This window comes from Gracilinanus agilis, chromosome 5 (genome assembly GCF_016433145.1).
Source record: "Gracilinanus agilis isolate LMUSP501 chromosome 5, AgileGrace, whole genome shotgun sequence".
Lineage (NCBI taxonomy): Eukaryota > Metazoa > Chordata > Mammalia > Didelphimorphia > Didelphidae > Gracilinanus > Gracilinanus agilis.
The window spans coordinates 221,601,325-221,620,833 of record NC_058134.1 but is presented as its reverse complement, the minus strand read 5'-3'; the positions used below and the strand labels follow the sequence as shown (position 1 = coordinate 221,620,833).

The following is a 19,509-nucleotide window of genomic DNA, read 5'->3' as shown; positions in this document are numbered from 1 at the left end:
GCATCATAGACTTAGAGCTAGGGACCTTAAAGGTCATCAAATTAAACCCACCTATTTGACAGGAGAAAGAGGGAGAAGGAGGTTAAGCTACTTGCTTGGAGTCATACAGTTATTACATGTTACAAGTGGTATTTGGATTTAATTCTTCCTGACTCCAAGTGTCTTGCCCAATCAACTTTACTATGTAGTCACCCTAAGCCATTTGGTCCAGTGAGGTATGTTTATATATTTCTGGACAAAGGCAGGAGGTATATGAATTCACTTTGAAGGATTTGTCTCTGGTTCTCTTTGGGACTCACTCACATCCTTGCTATAATCTCACCTACCAAAGAGGAGTGCATGTACCATCTATAGAATTCTGTGATGATGTCTTCCATTTCTTGGGTGAGTTTAGAATGCCTGCTGGGCATTCTAATGGATTAGGTGAAAGGCAGCTGAATGGAGGTTGAGGGTATTACCCCAAAGTGGAATCTGTCACCAACCATCCATTTCAATCCAACATGCATTTATAAAACACCTTTTATGTACAAGGTTCTGTACTAGTTACTAGTGATATACAGGAATCATAAAATCATGATTATAGAGCTAAGTCTATGATACAATAATCCTGTAAAGTATCTTCCCCTCTCTGCCTTAGTTGTTTTTTTTTTAATCTGCAAAAAAGGTAGTTTTAAATGTTTTATATTTAAATGTTTTAAATGGTTTATATTGCCCCCTTTCAACTCTAATGGTATAATTCAATAACTCTATAAAGACCCTTCGGTTTTCTCACTGGTAAAATGAGAGAGTTGGAATAGATGATCTTGAAAGTCCAAACCAGCTCCTAAATTGACAACAATCCCTGGACTGTAGTATTTTGATACAAAGAGATATGAAATGAGCTTTTAGGTCATACATTCAAGTCATGTGAACATTTTGAAAATTTCATGACTTACCTGTGTTATAGCCTCTTCCAAGGGCAGGCCATGGCCGGTGATTTTTCCACAGGTTTCCCAAGTACCAGTCACTCTGGTTCTCTACCAAGCCCAAAACCTGTTGACCTGTAAAGTAAGTAGAAAGGAAGGCCATCATCAGCAGAGGTGAGACAAAGAAAATATTAATAATAATAAAAGTGTCAGGTAATAGGGGATCAGCTGGTTTCAGTATCAGGAAGACCTGGGTTTAAATCTTGCCTATGAAGCCCAGGGTGACTAGATGGTACAGTGGATAGAGTGCTGGGCCTAAAGTCAGGAGGACATCTTTCTGAGTTCTAATCCAGCCTTATACATTAACGAGCTGTATGGCCTTGGACAAGTCACTTGACCCTGTTTGCCTCAGTTTTCTCATCTTTAAGATGAGTTGGAGAAGGAAATGGCAAACCACTTCAGTATTTTTGCCAATAAAATGCCAAAAGGGATCACGAAGAATCAGACATGACTGAAATGACAGAACAACTTCATGAAACCTATTGACTGTATAAGGCAAGACTGAGTACAGCAAATCAATTCTGGAGCCACAGTTCACTCTTTTACAACTATAAGTCGTAGAAAATGGGTCACTCAGCAATGTTTCCCATATGGATGAATTCACTAGCTCGAGCTCACTGGATGCTTTAAAGTTACAAAGTGCCCAACACATAGCATCTCATTTTCTTTTTAAATTTAAATTTATTTATTTATTTGTTATATTAAAATGCCGAGGCAACTCTTTCCCTTCATCCCCTCCCCCCATTAGAAAAGGCATTATTTGACAGAAAGATATATGTATATATTAAACTATATCTTATTTTTATTTCTTAAGTTTCTTTTTCTGGAGGTGGGCACACACAAGTCATTCTTCAAACAATATCTCTTTTACTTTATATAATGTTCTCTTGGTTCTTCTCATTCACTCTTTATAATTTCGTGTAGATCTTTCTATGTTTTTCCAAAATGGCAAATAATATCTCATCTTCATGACAATCTTTGGACAGTGAGATGAAATCTTAATGCATAACAATTATAGGGTCCACTTCGGTGATAATTTGCAAATTGTTCACTTCCTCATTCCCCCTTGAGGCAGTGAGAGCAAGTATTATCATCAACATTTATAGACAAGGCACCCATAGTCTGTATAAGGGAAGAGACTTGTCTATGGCCACAAGAAATGTCATAGTGGAAAGGCATTGTGATTGCATGGATAGACTCATCAAGACATAAATTCAGAGCTGGGAGGGACATCAGCAGCCTGAGCCATTTTACAGATGAGAGAAAAGAAGACCAGGGAGATTTGGTCCTGCTTATTGTCATAAAAGTGTGTCAGATGACAGAATCAAATCCATATCCTCTGATTCCAGAGCCAATATTAATATATGTATATATTTATTATACATAAATAGGAAAGTTAATATAAAATATATTAATAAATTATCAGATTATATAAACATTTCTTTTATGAACACAAAATAATATTAACTTAAATTAATAGAGTAGTAATATATATATATATATTTCCTTTCCTCCCCTCCCCATTTTTTTTGGCATACCAATATTTTTCCCACTTTACAAGAGTCAGAGAAAATGGGTTTAAATCTCATTTCTTCAATTTACTATATTTGCGGCTTTGGACAAGTCGATTTACTCTTAAAGCTTTTTTTCCCCCTCTTCCATAAAAACAATGAAATAGATGATCTACCTTTAAGGTCTTTTCTAATCACAAATCCATGATTTTATGCATTCAAAATCCTTTCTTGAATTCCAGTCCAGTATTCTTTCTTTTATGCCACACTTCCTCAAATACATATTTATTTTCTTACAACACAAGATAACTACTTCCCTCAGGAACCAAGAGGTTTGCATAGGACCATCGATTCATTCAATAATTATTAAACACTCTGTGAGAGACTGTGTTATGGGATTGACTCACAAGGACAAAAAAGAAAAAGTCAGCCCTCAAGAAGCTTATGCACAAATTGGGGAGAAATAACAATAACAGGTACAAATAAATAGACTGTGATTATAAAGTAATTTTGGTGGGAAGAGGCAATACTTATTGAGTTCATCATGAAAAGACTTGTGTAGGAAGTGACTTGTGGGCTAAGTTCAGACCTCCAAGAAGTAGAAGTAAAAGTAGGGGGGCATTTTAGACAGGAGAAATATCATGGACAAAAGCAGCGATAGGAAACAAAATGTCATGTACAGGTACTAGAATGCTGACCAGCTTAACTAGAATATAGAATATGTGCGAGAAAAAAATGAGAATTGTATCTGAAATCATAACTTAGAGCCCTATTATGAGTTGCTGACTGAGAAACAGAAGAATTTGCATTTTAACACAAAGGAAATAGGAAGCCACTAGAAATTCTTGAACTAGAGTGACATAACTCTGTGTTTTAGGGATATTAAGGTGGTTGGTGGGTGGATTGGAAAGATGATGATCATTCTTCTGGGAGACTATTAGAAGATAATGCAATGGTCCACACAACAAATAAGTGATGGGGACCTTAATTGGGGTTATGTCTATGCAGATGGAGAGGCATATGAGATGCTTGTAGAGGGAGAATTAAAATGCCAAAAAAGATTTGTGGTCAGGGCAAAAGTGAAGTAAAAATTTCAAGATGTCTTTAAGGTAACTTAGGTGATTATAAGGATGGTGCAACTGAAGAGGTCAGGAAAGGAGGAATTCTGTGAACTGGAAAGAGAAAGAAACCTAGGAAAGGTGCTGGGACTGATCTGGAATCCCTGAGCCAATGAATGCAAAATGGAGTAGAGATGTTCTTCCAATTTCACCCTGGAATACATGTGACATAGAACCTCTTTAGCCCAATGACAGTCTCAGTGAAATGATGGTATGTGAGGTTGGTGTAATTTATTTGATCAATTTATTGAGCCTGGAGGTAAATCATCATCCTAGCATAAATGCATAAAATAGAGGGACAGAAAGAAAATACTATAATCCATTGTATCATTTTATCTGATCACTTCTATAAGTTCTTCTTCTTCTTCTTCTTCTTCTTCTTCTTCTTCTTCTTCTTCTTCTTCTTCTTCTTCTTCTTCTTCTTCTCTCTCTCTCTCTCTCTCTCTCTCTCTCTCTCTCTCTCTCTCTCTCTCTCAGAAAAAAAGGGGAGGGGCACATCAATCCAGTGATAGTCTGAAAATCAGCCAACTGGGTGATTGAAAATGAAATTCAAATACAAAAAGCTAAGTTGGCTTAGGCTATAGAGAGATGATCTTGGTAAGTCCAGTTTACATATCTCATGTAAATGTGGGATCAAAGAATTAGAGCTTCAAGAGGCCTTTTAGAGTGAATCCATCTTCCTTTTGCAGATAAGAAAATTGTGGTATGGAAAGGCTAAGTGATTTACCCAAATATGTGGGGTGAAGTTTGAACCTAGATTCTCTTGACTCCAAGTCCAATGTCCAACCAGCCTTTCAGATGGGAATCAGATATGAATTCATATAGACTTGGAAAGATTTATATGAATTAATGTAGAATAAAGAGGGCAGAACCATGAGAATCATTTATGCTGTGACATCAATAGGTTAAAAATGAACAATTCTTAAAAGTACAGAATGGGAAAGACATCCCGTGAAAGCAGTTCATATGAAAAAAAGAATCTGGAGGTTTTGATGAACCATCAAAATCATGAGCTAACAAATAATCAACAGTATGTTGTGGGAAGCAAGCAGCCAATGTGCTCTTAAACTTCAATGGCAGAGCATAGTTTCCTAAAGTTAGCAAGAAACTAATGCCAGTATCCTTTGCCGCAGTGAGAATACTTCTGGAATCTAAAAAGAATACAAATTCCTTTATAAGGACTTTATATCTTAGGACGAATAAGTTCAATGGCCTTTCATTAAATGTCTGCTATGTACCATGGGATACAAAGACAAAGAGAAAAGAGACCCCATTCTCAGGGAGCTTCCATTCTATTAGGGAGATAATAACAAACATTAAAAAAATAAACCCTTATCTTCTTTCTGTCTTAAAATTGATGCTAAATATCAGTTTCAAGGCAGAAGAATTATAAGGGCTAGGCAATTAGGTTTAAGTGACTTGCTCTGGTTCACACAAAGGTCTACAATATCCCAGGAATTATGCTCCATGCTGGGGATATGAAGTCAGAAGGTGTACAAACACCTGGCCTCAAGGAGCATATATATTATATTATTGAGTCTGGAGCTAAATCATCATTGTATCATAAATGCATAAATTAGAGAGACAGAAAGAAAATACTACAATCCACTTATATTTTTATTTGATCACTTCCATAAATTCTCTGCTTCTCTATTTCTCGTTTATCCTTTTTCTCATTTTCTATTAAAATAAGCCACATCAATCCAGTGATAGCCTGAAACAAACAACTGGGTGCTATGGGTCTACATGGAGGGTGGGAATGGGATGGGGCATTAAACATTTAACAATAGGCAAACATTTATTAAGCACCCACAATTTTCCAGACTCTATGTTAAGTCCCGGGAATATAAAGAAAAAACAAAAACACTTTTTGACTTTAAAGAATATAAATCCTATTACAGGGATGGACAGGGTTGGAGGACTCACAGCATGTACATTTATAGGTATATACAGAATATATGGCTTTAAAAAAAGAAGCAGGCTAATTCAATAATAGTTCCTGGTCCATAGCACTCCTTGGTTTATACCCCAAAGAGATAATAAGGAAGAAGACTTGTACAAAAATATTTATAGTCATGCTCTTTGTGGTGGCAAAAAATTGGAAAATGAGAGGATGTTCTTCAATTGGGGAAATGGCTGAACAAATTGTGGTATCTGTTGGTGATGGAATACTATTGTGCTCAAAGGAATAATGAACTGGAGGAATTCCATGTGAACTGGAATGACCTCCAGGAATTGATGCAGAGTGAAAGGAGCAGACCCAGGAGAACATTGTATACAGAGACTGATACGCTGTGGTACAATTGAACATAATGGACTTCTCTACTAGCAGCAATGCAAGGATACAGAGCAAGGCTGAGGGACTTATGAGAAAGAAAACTAGCCACATTCAGAGGAAGAACTGTGGGAGGAGAAACACAGAAGAAAAACAACTGCTTGAACACATGGGCTGATGGGGATATTATTGGCGATATAGACACTAAACGACAACTCTAGTCCAACTATCAAAAATATGGAATTAGGTCTTGATCAATGATACATATAAAACCTAGTGGAATTGTGCATCAGCTACAGGAGGTTAGAGGAGTTTGGGGAGAGGGAAAGATCATGAAACATGTAACTACGGGAAAATATTCAAAATAAAAATTAAAAAAAGAAAAAAGAAATGGAATGTAAATGGCAAGATCATTATAAGTGGATTGTAAAGTATACACATGGAGAGAAGTAAAAATAATAAAAGTAAAAATGATTAGTTGATTTAAAAAATAATAGTTCCTGGCACATAGCAGGCATTTAATAAATGTTTACTAATTGACTGACAATAACATCTGCACACATTTCTGTAGTGCTTTAAGCAAACATGACCTTAGACACTAGCTGTATGGCTACAGGCAAGTCACTTAACCCTATTTGCCTTAGTTTCCTCATCTGTAAAATAAGTTAGAGAAGGAAATGGCAAATGACTCCAGGATCTTTGCCAAGAAAACTCCAAATGATGGAACAAATTGTCTAATACAACTGAAATGATCAAATAACAATAAAATATAAAATATAAACACATGAATAAATTACTTATGTGACCCTGGATAAGTCACTTAACCCTTTTTGCCTGTTTCCTCACCTGTAAAATTGAACTAAAGAAGGAAATGGCTAGCCATTCCAGTATCTTTACCAAGAAAACCCCAAATGGGATCACAGAGTGGGACATGACCGAAAGAAAAAGGTTTACAAAGTGCTTGTAAATTGGACAGTAGGAACAAGAGACTGTTCATTTTCCAGAAAATGGAAGAGGAACACAGAGAGATTATGAACTCTCTGAGGGTCATACAGATTCCAAATGTCAGGGGCAAGATGTACATTTGAGTTATTTCCAGTCCCTAGAGACAATGTCCTTTCCCTTAAAGCATCTTGCCTCTCTTTGTACTAACACCTATTATCTAAAGGGATCCTCTGACTCCAGTCTCATTAAGAGGCAGGAGCCCAGAGGAATCCTCTCCAGGAGATGCTCAGGGCAGCCACAATGAGTAGCTTGTTCAGTATTCTCTCCTGCCTATCTCTACTTCCTGAGAGTTATGGTAATAAAGCACCATGACTAAAGGAAAAGCCTTTGTCATTGTTTTCTGTGCAGAGCCTGAAGTTATGATTAAGTGGATGCCTCTCTTCTTTGTTACTCCAGGCGCAAGTTAACTTATGAAAATGAAGCCTTTGCCTTTGCTTATTCATACATCATTGCTAACAGCCAGATGAGGGAAAGCAAGCTGGCTCTAGCCTCCACCTTGTCATCTACAGGTGCATAGATGGAGGAGAGAAAGTGGAGAGCAGCATCCTTCCCTCTCTGGCAGTGGGATCCAGGTTAGACTTCTGCTGCTTTGTAAGAGGAAGTCACAGAGGATATCTGAATATTTTCTGTGACTACATCAGGTTGGACATCTGACCCTTTTGTTTTTTTAAAACCCTTATCTTTTGTCTTAGTAACAATTCTAAGACAGAAGGGCAAAAGGTAGGCAAACAGGGATAAGTGATTTGCCTAGGGTCACACAACTAGGAAGTATCTGAAACCAGATTTGAACCCAGGTCCTCCTATCTTCAGGGCTGGCTCTTTATCTGCTGAGCCACCTAGGTGTCCCCTGCAAAGTACTTAAAATGTTTTCATTTTATTCCCTCAACCATCCTAAGAGGTAGATGGTATTATTATTTTCTTTTTACAGTTAAGGAAACTGAGGCATATAGGGGTTAAGTGATTTGCCCAGGATCATACAGCTAGTTAACAGCAGAGGCTGGATTTGAACTTAAATCTTTCTGACTCCAGGTCCAATGCTCCATCCACCATGCCATATAGCATTTCAAAAACTAAGCTCCAGATTATTGCATTAAGTGCTGTGACTACCTCCTAATCAGCTTCCAGATTCCCCCCTCTAATCTATCCTTTACACAGTTATGAAAATAAACTTCCTAGAAAACCAAGTCTCTATCACTCTTTTCCTCTAGCTTCAATGGCTCCCTACTGTCTCTTGAATAAAATACAAAACCTTCCACATAGCATTGAATACCTTAATGTTTTAGCTCCAGCCTGACTTTCCAGAATGTTATTTAATAACGTTTGCCTTCCAGTAATCTGAGTTTAAGTACAATGGGTATGTTTGCCTTTTCCTGAATTCAGCATTCTCCCACCTTCATGTCTTTGCTGTGTGACCCTCCTCTACTTCGTAGATTCTTGAGCTTCTTCTAAGTTCCAGCTCATGGTCCATCCACCATTTGTAAATTTACTATTTTTAGTGTTTTATTCCTCCTTGGATTTCTGTGCACAGGTTGATCTCTTTTGCATATTGCATCTCACCAGTAGTATGTAAGCTCCTTGAGGGCAGGACCTTTTTTTTTTATCCATTTCTTTCTTTACACATTTCCAAGCCCAAGCCCATAGTAGATATGAGATATATCTTAAATTGCTGTAGATGACCCCAAACCACAGAGGCAAAACATAACATAGACCCAACATTTGGCCTCAAATCCTCTTCCTGTTACAACCAAATGTTCTTTCTTCCAGATTCTGATATATTAAAGAGCCAGGCTTCTGACAGACTTGATAAACTTGGGTCTAATTCAGTGCTTTCCTTTTCCATCCGTTTAAGTGTTTTTTCCCTTTGTAGCAAAGAAACCTAAAACATAACTATTAAAGAAAACTTCATATGAGATATGAAAGCAGCCGGATTGGAATACAAACACTTGGGCATGCTCTGAAACCTTAGGCACATCTCTTCAGGGGTTATCAATTACACTATAGTCTTGCTCTATCTTCAGATTTGATGAGAACACATTTTCCTGATTTACCATAATAAGCTCTTGGGTTTCCCTGTGACTTGCCCTCAGCTCTGCAATCTCTAAAATCCATGCATGTGGCTCCTAACTACTGACCATGGCATTCCCTCTAGCTCCTATGCTTTCATTTTATTGATGAATTCCTCAGGATGTTGGACAGTTCATCTGGGATTTCACATTGCATTCAAGTCTCTGGCCTTGACTGTCTTTTATATAGAAGCGGAGGAGGCTTATCTAAGGCTGCCTTTTGTTCATCTTCAAAGAGATGGTGAGGTGGGACCATGGCTAGAGCGGGGGGCCTAAGAGTTAGGAAGATGTGAATTTGTATCCAGCTCCAGACAATTCTGAGTCCCTCAGCCTTTATTTGCCTTCATACACGGGAGAAGGAAATGGCCAACCACTCCAGTATCTTTGCCAAGAAAACCCCATGGACAGAGATCCATGATCCTACACAGAGTTTAGAATGGTTAAATGACAACAAAAATCTTCAAAAAGGTCATCTTCTTAGCACCCATGGATGGGTCCCTGAACTCTCAGGGCTCCTGCATCTGTTTTCTGCAACCAAGGTCACATATGCCTTCCACTTGCCAGGGTGACTCTTATTAAGGGTCCTTTCCGCAATGTGAAGGGTTTCCCCCCACAATCTGATAGCTTTTCATCCTTAGGATTTTTGTATTTGGAAAGTTTTTTTTCCCCATTCCCCTTACGTTCTCCCTAATACGTACACAATGACTAAATTTACAAAGCCTCCCAGCCTGGTAGCCAGGAGACCCAGTTACTAGTGGTACTGAGTGTACCATCCAGTCAAGGCTGAGTCTGCAAAGACACGTCTTTGCAGAGATAGCTCCAGCTGCATTTCTAATACAGAACTCGTTCTATAATGCTAAGGGGAGTATTTGTGAGTGCTAAATGGAGTACCCCAATGGGGATGATGTTCTAACAGTCATAGAAGGAGGAAAGAAAGGGAGGGGGCTGAAACTCAGGGAAAAAATCTAAAAATCCAATAAACATCCTGCTAATGCTTCCATCTGCCAAGTACTAAGAGCAAGTTTTCCTCTAGTCAGCCTCGAGTGAGTCCACATTACCTTAATTTATGGTTTTAAAACTCTTGCCTCAGTTTCAAATAATGATTTCTCTCTTCTTCCTTTCATGATCTTTGGTCTAAGGAAATGGGAAAATCTACAGAGGAATGCACGACTCTTGGGCTTCTTTCCAATCTGGCTTTTATCACACTAGACTCCCTAGTTGCTTTGTAGCAGGCAGCCCTTCTCAGGCAGAGGCTATTAGATCAGGGAAATAATATTGGCCTGGAGTCAAGTAGAAATGTAACCCGTATGGATTTCTTGAAAAAAATTTGTTTTATTTTTAAGAACTCACTTTATTTATATATTCAGGCACTCTGCTCACAGATATTAATGAAGAACTCTCTTCATTTCCTTAATAAGAATACTTTGGATTTATATAATAGCTTTCCTACTAAGAGAGGCTGCAGAATACTTTTGAATTGACAAAGTTGTTTTTTTTTAAACTCTTACCTTCTGCCTTAAAATTAATACTGGGTATTGGTTCCAAGGCAGAAGAAAGGTAAATGGGGGTTAAGTGACTTGCCCAGGGTCACACAGCTAACAAGTGTTTGAGACCAGATTTGAACTTAGGGCCTCCCATCTGTACACCTGGCTCTCAACCCACTGAGCTAACTCAGCTGTCCCTAAAAGTTCTTTGTTTTTGAAGACCTGAGTTCAATTTTCTTTTGTTGTTTTTATTGTTATTATTGAATCATTTCAATTATGTCCAACCGTCCATGACTTCATTTAAGGTTTTCTTGGTAGAGATACTAGAGTGGTTTGCCATTTCCTTTTCTAGTTCATTTTACAGATGATGAAATTGAGGCAAATATGGTTAAGTGACTTGCCCAGGGTCACACAGCTAGTAAACATTTGAAACCACATTTGAACTCAGATCTTCTTGATTCCAAGCTGGGCTCTCTTTCCTGGGCTGCCAAAATCAGAGCCAGGATTTGTACTCAAAAAGGGAAGGAACTTAACCTTTACCAAAACAGAACTGCAGCTATTTCTCAGGGCTTTGAGAGCTGCTTAGAGCACTGAGAAGCTGCCTGGAGTTGTCCAGGGCCACAGAGCCAATGTATCAGAGGTGGGATTTGAATTCTCATCTTCCTGCCTCAGAGGTCATCTCTCTATTTATTCTACAACATGGCTACTCTGCCACTGCCTCCTCTTCCTCCCCAACATCATCATCAAGAGGCCAGGGAAGTTCCATAGAAATGACTGTCTTTGACGCTCACAATTCCCTCTGTGTGGGGGCAAAGGATAACTATGGTAATGCCCCCCAGATCCTGAAGTCCAATTATTTTAGCAAGTGAATCGTAGTTATGATCTGGAACTCTATGGTCTAAAGAAACTATCCAAACATCCATCTTGCCTATGAAGCCTTTTCCCAGGCCCCCAACTGCTTGTGTATCCCCTTTCAGATGATCTTGTTTTTCAAAGCATTGTGTGTGTAGATGTGTATATGCGTATAGATATTTTTTTTTACTTTTATGTTGCATGTATTTTTAGATATACTCATTGTCTCTCCCTTTTGAATTTTGAGTAAAGATTGTTTATTCCCTACATCTGGTATCTCCAGGACTAAGTAAGGAATTAACAATGATTGATTGCTATGAGGATATGGTGAGAAAAAGTAAGAAAGGAAAAAATAAGAATAGATTATTAGGGAAAGTGGAGCCCACAATCCTCCAGAGGGCTTGACACCATAGAAGGTCAGAGTGAGGAAGGCCCTTAGAACTGTCAAGGCTGGGAGGAACCATAGATGCCATCAAGTTCAAGCATGCCATTTTAGAGCTGAGGAAACTAAGGGCTAGTGAGGCATGCAGTCAAGGGGGTAGAGCTGGAAGAAACCTCAGAGGTCATCTAGTCCAACCCAAATATTTTAACAATGAGAAAAGCAAAATCCTGAGTTAATGACTTTTAATTGCTTTAATCTTTTAATTGCTAAATCTAATAGCCTTTTCTCAATTCTCATTCTTCTTCATCTTTCTGAAGCCTTTGGTATTGTCCATCTTTTCTTCTTCTTTTTTTTTAACCCTTGGCTCCTAGGCAGAAGAGTGGAAAGGGTGGGCAATGGGGGTCAAATGAGTTGCCCAGGGTCACACAGCTGGGAAGTGTCTGAGGCTGGCTTTAAACCTAGGACTTCCCATCCCTAGGCCTGACTCTCAATCCACTGAGCTACCCAGCTGCCCCCGTCATCTTTTCTTAATACTCTTTCCTCTAGGTTCTTATGATGCTGTTTTCTCTCTTGATTCTCTTTATCTCTATGTTTTGTGTACTTCTCTTTCTCTGTCTCCATTTCTAGATATTCAGTCAGGTCACGTTCACTAATGGTGGGTGTCACTAAATGTCCTGTCCTAGATGTTCTTCTCTTCTCCCTCCTAACAATATTTTGATTGGTGATCTCATCAGCTGCTGTGGATTCAATTATCTTGCCAATGCTGAGGATTCTCAGATCTCCTTATCCAGCCCTATCATTTTTCCTTTCTAGACTTCCATCTCAATTGAATCTTAAGCATCGCAACCTTGATATCTGTATACCCCTTAAATCCAACATGCCCCAAACTAAACACATCATCTTTCTCCTTGCCTCTTCCTATCTCTACTATTACTGGGGAAGATAACACCATACTCCCAGTCACCCAGGTTTCCAACCTAAGTGTCATCCTCTAATTCTCATTCTCACTCATTATCACATCCAATTTGTTGTCAAGTCTTGTTGATTTTACCTCCATAATATCTGGTACTCCTCCTTTCTTCTCTGACACTGCCACTACCCTGGTACAAGCTTTCATTATCTTATGCTAGAGTGTTGAAACAGCCTGCTGGCTAGATTCCCTGCCTCAAATCTCTCTCCATTTCTGTCTATCCTCCATTCAGCTATCAAACTGATTTTCCTTAAGTGCAGGTCTGACCACATCAACCCCCATTCAATAAACTACACTGGCTCCCTATCACCTCCAGGATCAAACATAATATCCTCTGTTTAGCATTCACAGGTCTTTATAACCAGTCCAATCTTACTTTTCCATCTTATACCTCACTCTGGGATCCAATGACATTGGTTTCCTTGCTATTCCTTGAAAGACACTCCATTTCCTGGCTCCAAGAATATTCCTTGTGATTAGAATTCTCTTCCTCTCTACTTCCTGACTTCCCTGGCTTCCTTTTAGTTAAAATAAAACCTTACTTTCCATAAGAAGCCTTTCCTGATCTCTCTTGATGCTAATGTCTTCGCTCTGTTGAATACCTCTAATTTGTTTCATATGTATCTTGTTTGTACATGGCTGTTTGCTTGTTGTCTCCCCCATTAGACTGAGAATCCCTCAAGAACAGGGTCTATTTTTTGCCTTTTTTTTTTTTTTTGTATTGCCAGCACTGGTACAATCCCCAGTGCTTAATAAATGATTGTTGACTTAACTTGATTTGGTCCCTCGGTGCCCTAGGCTCAAAAAATCTCTAGTTATAATTCTGATGTCAGCTCCAGCTTCTCACTATTGCAGATGCTTAAGAGTTGGCCGAATTCTCGCAAATATGAACACAAAACGTTCCCTCCTCTTTCTGCATTAATGCTTCAAATACCTTCTGGTCATTAACTTGCCATGCATCCCCAGAGCATATTGTGAAGGATGAGTGAAGACAAAGCTGAGCTAGCCAGCTCAGTTTTTCAAATAACTAGCTAACTGACTACTTCCTTCAGAGTCTTCTCTCAAGGACAACACACCTATAATACTCACTTAATAGTCTTTCCTTTGGCATGATGTTAAATCAGCTACAATAACTACGAAAAGGTCCTTTCCCTTTTGATAGCTCTAACAGCCACTCCAGTATATTCCAAATGGATGAGGTAACTCTCAAATTTGAAGAATACCTTCAGCACACACCCCAAAGAGGTGGAACAAAGACATGAGTGTGTGGACCATGAAGCTCAAGATGAATAATATGAGGTCATATGTTTACAGAGAGCTGTAGAGTTTATAAAATTCTCATCCCATTCTTATATCTTGTCTCACTAGATACTTTCAACAGCCTTGGAAGGTAGGTAGTATAACCATTAACACACCTGTTTTACAGATAAGGAAATTGAGTTTCAGAGATGTTTGGTAGCTTACACACATCTACTGTGTCAGAGGCAGGAGCTGAACTCAGGTATTTATGATGCAAAGTCTAACACTCCAACCACTTCCATGTTGCCTCTCATTAGTAGAATAGCAGGGATTTGAACCCAAGTCCTTAATTCTAAATCTAATGTGATCCTTGTACTATTACCCCTTGGTAATTTGTATTAATTTGAGAGGAGGGGAGGTAAATGGTCAACAAAAATAAACACTAATATTAGAGATACTTTGGAGGTATTGTTCAGTTTAGAATGCTGGATTTTCATGTTCGAATTCTGCCTTTATCACTAAGAATTTATGTGCTGGACCTCAGTTATAGTCTTTGAGATTTCATCTAGCATCTAATAATCTAGAGAGATGGAAAGACCATGTAGAAATCTCTTATGCGAATAGAGCGAACTTGATGACAATTTGGCAAGATCTTAGAGGAAGCCACTGTTAAAAAAGGGGCTCTTCATACTTCTTTATTTCTCTATTCCTTTGAATTGATTAGATGGATAATAGTGGCTCATGATGACTTAAGTCTGAGGCCAGATATGAACCCAGGACCTTCCATCTCTACTAGCCCTGGCTCTTAATCTACTAAGTCATCTAGCTACTCCTTAATGACTTAGTCTTCATAGTACTTTCTTCTCACAGCCCTAGGGGTCAGGCAGTTAACACTTTTTCCTAAGGAGGAAAATGGACTAGGGGAAGTGATACTTATGGTCACTATTGTGTAGATCACAGTGTTAGATCTAGGATTCAGAGTAATGCCAAATTTCCCTTCCTTTCAGAGATGGGATGGAATGAAATTGAATGGGAAAGGTAATGGGAAGAGAAAGAGGAAAGGGATAAAATACAGGGGAAAATGAGATGGAAAAAATCTCAGAGAAGGGAAGGGAAGAGTGACAAGAAAAGGAGAAAAGAAGTGAGAGAGTTCAAAGAGAAGAGGAAGAGAAGGAATACAAAGAGAATAAGGAAAAGAATATTATAGGAAAATGGGGATTGTGAAGTGAATGGGGAAGATGAGAAGGGAATAAGTGTGAAGGTTTAGGAGGAAATGGGGAAAAGGAAATCAAAGAAGGGAAGGGAGAGAGGAAAGCAAAGGAAGAAGGGAAGAAGAAGAGAAGGAGCATGGAAGAACAATAGGAAATTGGAGAGGAGATAAGAAAAAAAGGGGAACATATCTATCTGTCTGTCCATCTATCCTTTGGTCCATCTGTCTGCCTGTCCATCCATCTATCAATCATTCAATCTATTTAAAATATGTGTATATATGTTTATATATAGTAGATATTACACATATATACATGCATATATATTAGTATATACGTATGTATGTATCTACTGCCACGAGCAAAACTACAGGGCTGCAGTCCAGAATTCTCTTGGCAAAGGTTTTAATGTCAGGATGGTGTGAATACACTGCAGGTGAGTCACGGTGGGTAAGAGGCTGTTGTCACAGGCTCCAAATGGAAAAGGTCACCAGTTTAGTAAAAGTGGCAGGCGGAAGCTTAACTGTGATGACATTTGTCCCCTAGGCAGGACTTTATGCTGCCAAAAGAAATGAATAGGTTAGTGAGTTTCTGGCTGTGAATGGACATGCCAGAGTCCCATTTAGAAACTCTGAGTGGAGGAAGGTGGCCATCCTTGTTGGCAGCCTAGAAGGATGGATAACAAAGGCATTTCCCTTGAGATGAAAACTGTTACCATTTAGTTTAAAGTAATCAAAACACACTTTGAGGCACTGCTCTTCTTGTATCAATTCTCTGTTCATGCCATGCAGTTCGGACCTCTTCCCTGTCCCACTACAACTGGTTCTATGATTCCGTCATTTTAGAGAATGAAGCATTTTGAAGGTACAAGCTACAGGTGCAATGACAATGGCAATATTAATAATGATGATGATTACTAGTACTACTACTACTACTACTACTACTACTACTACTACTACCACCACCACCATTGAGTCCAGATGAATAAACAAGTCTTATGAATTTCCCTCAACAGGAACTGCATCATGAGTCCTTCTACATTATTTTAGGCGGAATTGTTATTCAGCTCTTTTTATTTAGAGATATTTACAATTCTGGCCTTTATTTCCAACTGAATTCTAGATTCTTCAGAAATACTCCATTTGTAAAATGGATTTCATATTTCTTGCCTTCTCAAAGGTAGGGGAGAAGTAGAGGGAAAGAATTTGGAACTGAAAACAATTTTTAAAATAATTGTTAATTTTAAAAACAGAGATCTTAAAGTTGGCACTCAGAACGGAATCCAATAATTTATCCATGGTCTGACCAAAGCAGAGCAAAGTAGGACTATGAATACCCTTATTGTAGATTCCACACTTCTAAGAGTTAAAAACAACAACAATAATAATTCATTCAATAATGAATTCTAGTCAATTATGCTAAATTTTCCTATTTTTTTCTTTAAAGTAAAATTTGTTTTAAGAGATGGTTCTCTAGGAAGGAGGTACTACTAGGGGAAGCTATAATGATTTTTTTAAAATGTATAAAAACTTATTTTAAAAAGGATGGATAATAGAAATTGGCCAGGGACCAAAATCAAGCTCCCTGGCCTGGACATAATAAAATGTCCATTTTCTTCTCTTCTTTTCAAAGTCAGGACATTTGGCTATGCCCAGTCTTTTAGCATTGCACTTAACCACAATTGTGTTTTCCAAGATCACAGGCTGCATCTCTGTAATCACAGTCACACATTTCTCTGACACCTAATTTTTTCACACCAGTTTGATTTGTACATAGTGGGGGCTAAATAAATACTTAATTGAAGCAAGGGCATTTGGATACTTAACATTTCTTCAATCATTGTTTGCCTTATATTTCCAGTTCAAAAATCATCCCCCTTGAAGTAATGCTGATTAAGTCTCCTTTTCTTTGTCCATTATCATTGTTCATCCATCCTGAGTAGTGGCTTTCTTTCTTCTTTGACTTTTCCCCCTCCACCTCCATATAGCTAAGCCTCTCTTTGAATTGTTCTTAGCATTCCAAACAAGGCTCCTTCTGACTTTTTAGCAGTATTAACATTGCAGTAGAATTTGTTTCTCCTTTGTATTTTCCTATTTATTTTTTCATTTTCTCTTTGTGTCTTTTAAAGATTGGAATTACTTGGTGAGTTTCCTGTATAGTCATATCATTCTTTTTAGATAATTCTTGCTTTTCTTGCTAAGAGTCTGACTTGCTCAAACCACTAAATGCATAAAAGAATCCAAGAAGCCTTATAGATTTTAAAGTACTTTCCAGTGGACTAAAAACCTTTTCTACCTCTCCTAAGATGCCTGGGTCTAGAGTTTCCAAATCAAATCCATTATATACCCTTCTTAGAGAAGCTGAGATATATCCAGTGAAACAGCAGGATGCAATGGATAGAGCTCAACATTTGAAATCTGGAAGACTTGGGTCCAGTTCCCACTGCTAGTTACTATGTGTCCCTGGACATCTCTTATAACCACTCTGGGACTCACTCTGGGACTCATCTATAAATCGATATTGAAATTAATAGCCTATGGCTTAGAGGGTTGCTCTGAGGATCAAATGAGATAATATATGTAAAGTGCTTTTTACATCTTAGAGGTCTTATAAATTGGAGGTCTCTTCATCATCACTACTGTTTCCCCCAGCATCACTATCATCATTTTACCATAGTTTCTAGTTTGTTAAGAAATATGAACTGACAGCAAGGAGACCTAAATTCTTTTGCTACAGGCAGTGAGGTAGTTTGGTGGACAGAGTGCTGGGTCTGGAGTCAGGAAGATCTGAGTTCAATTGTGGCCTTAGATACTAGTGGGTGTGACCCTGGGTAAGTCACTTAACCTCTTTTTGTCTTAATTCACTGCAGAAGAAAACGGCAAACTACTCCAGTATCTTTGTCATGAAAACCTCAAAGACCATATGTTCCATGAGGCAATGAAGAACCAGACATGACTGGACAACATGTCAGTAGAGGATGTATGGCTACCGGACAGCCACTCACCTACTTTTGACTTTACTTTCTTCCTTTATGAAAAAGGAGGTTGGGTTAGATGATTTGTAAGGTTCATATATAAAATTTTATGATTCTATGGCTAACAGCTAAACTTCGGTTAATATGTGGGTACCAGCATTGGATCCATTGTACCAAGATGTTTCACTTCAGCAGAGTTGAGGTATATCACCTTTATTCAACCACATCACCTCTCATCCTTAGAAGTCCTTTTGTCTTTAGCCAAAAATAAAAGGTGCCTTTGGGTCTTGTCACCATGCTAATAGCAAGCTCAGCATTTCAGCATCACAAGGAGTTTGCTCATACCCACTAAATTCCTGCATAAAGAAAGTACACAATAACACAAGATGTCTTATAAAGTCATTTTGTTTTGGGACTATCTTGCACTTGATCTTTTCCATTTCAATTAACTTCCTGTTGAAGTGTCAGAGCATGAAAGACATCTCTGAAAGGGTAGAGCCTTGTTTTTTTTATAAATGGAACCTTTCAAACCCCAAGAGATTCTAATTCTATGCTACTTATACAATTTCTGACCTACAGGGACCTAAGAACTCTAAGTGCAGTCTTTTCTTTATGAAGCATTTCAAAGATTCTGTTCACTGGAGGGGACAGCTGTGAGCAAGAAAAATTCATTCTGTTATCCAGAAGCTTCATTCTAATTTTAGGGAAACCAGTTCAGAAAAGAATGGGGAGCAAAGGCCACAATGAAACCAAGTGCTCCAGATGGAGTCCAGGACACCGGGGCTCAGGTTTTTGAGAACCTTTTTCTGTTCAAGAATGCTCTGTTATTCACTGCTTCAGTCATACTGGACTACTCATTACCCTTGATCATGAGCTGACACTTTCTTAGTTTTTATCTACTTTGCATATACATCTATATTAGGGGTTCTTTCCCTTTTTTGTGTGTCATGGGACTCCCCTGGGAGTCTGGGGAAGCCTAGGATTTCCTTAGGAGAATTGTGTTTTTAAATGTATCAAATAAAATACACAGGATTACAAAGGAAACCAATTATGTTGGAATGCAATTAGCAAAACAGTCAAAACAGAAACAATAAAACATAAACCATAATACCAAATACAAGTCAAACAGCTTTGTGGACCCTAAGGTTAAGAATCCCTGTATTTTAGGTATATATTGGCTCTCCTGGCTAGACTGTAAACTTCATGCCAAGATAGGAGTTGTGTCACCTATACCTTTATCTTCAGGGTCAGTTTCAGAGTAGGTGCCTAATAATTGCTTGAGTGACTCTATATTGTGCTTTTAATTACAATATTCACTATACAAATAGTGATCATAACTTATTAAACTTGACTTACTAAACACTCATCTTGACTTATTAAAAAAGATACTCATTGGGAAGATTTATAGGAACCGATACAAAGTGAAGTAAGAAGAACCAGGAAAACAGTACATACAATAGTTA

The 19,509-nt window shown here is 38.3% G+C and overlaps 1 protein-coding gene across 1 annotated transcript in view; it reads right to left on the bottom strand.

Annotated features, from left to right (window-relative positions):
* LARGE1 (LARGE xylosyl- and glucuronyltransferase 1) overlaps positions 1 to 19,509 on the bottom strand; it is a 401,339-nt gene that overhangs the window by 124,285 nt on the left and 257,545 nt on the right. The window contains exon 6 of the mRNA XM_044679131.1: positions 936 to 1,040. Coding sequence (XP_044535066.1) covers positions 936 to 1,040 — 105 coding nt within the window. The remainder of the gene's footprint in view (positions 1 to 935; positions 1,041 to 19,509) is intronic.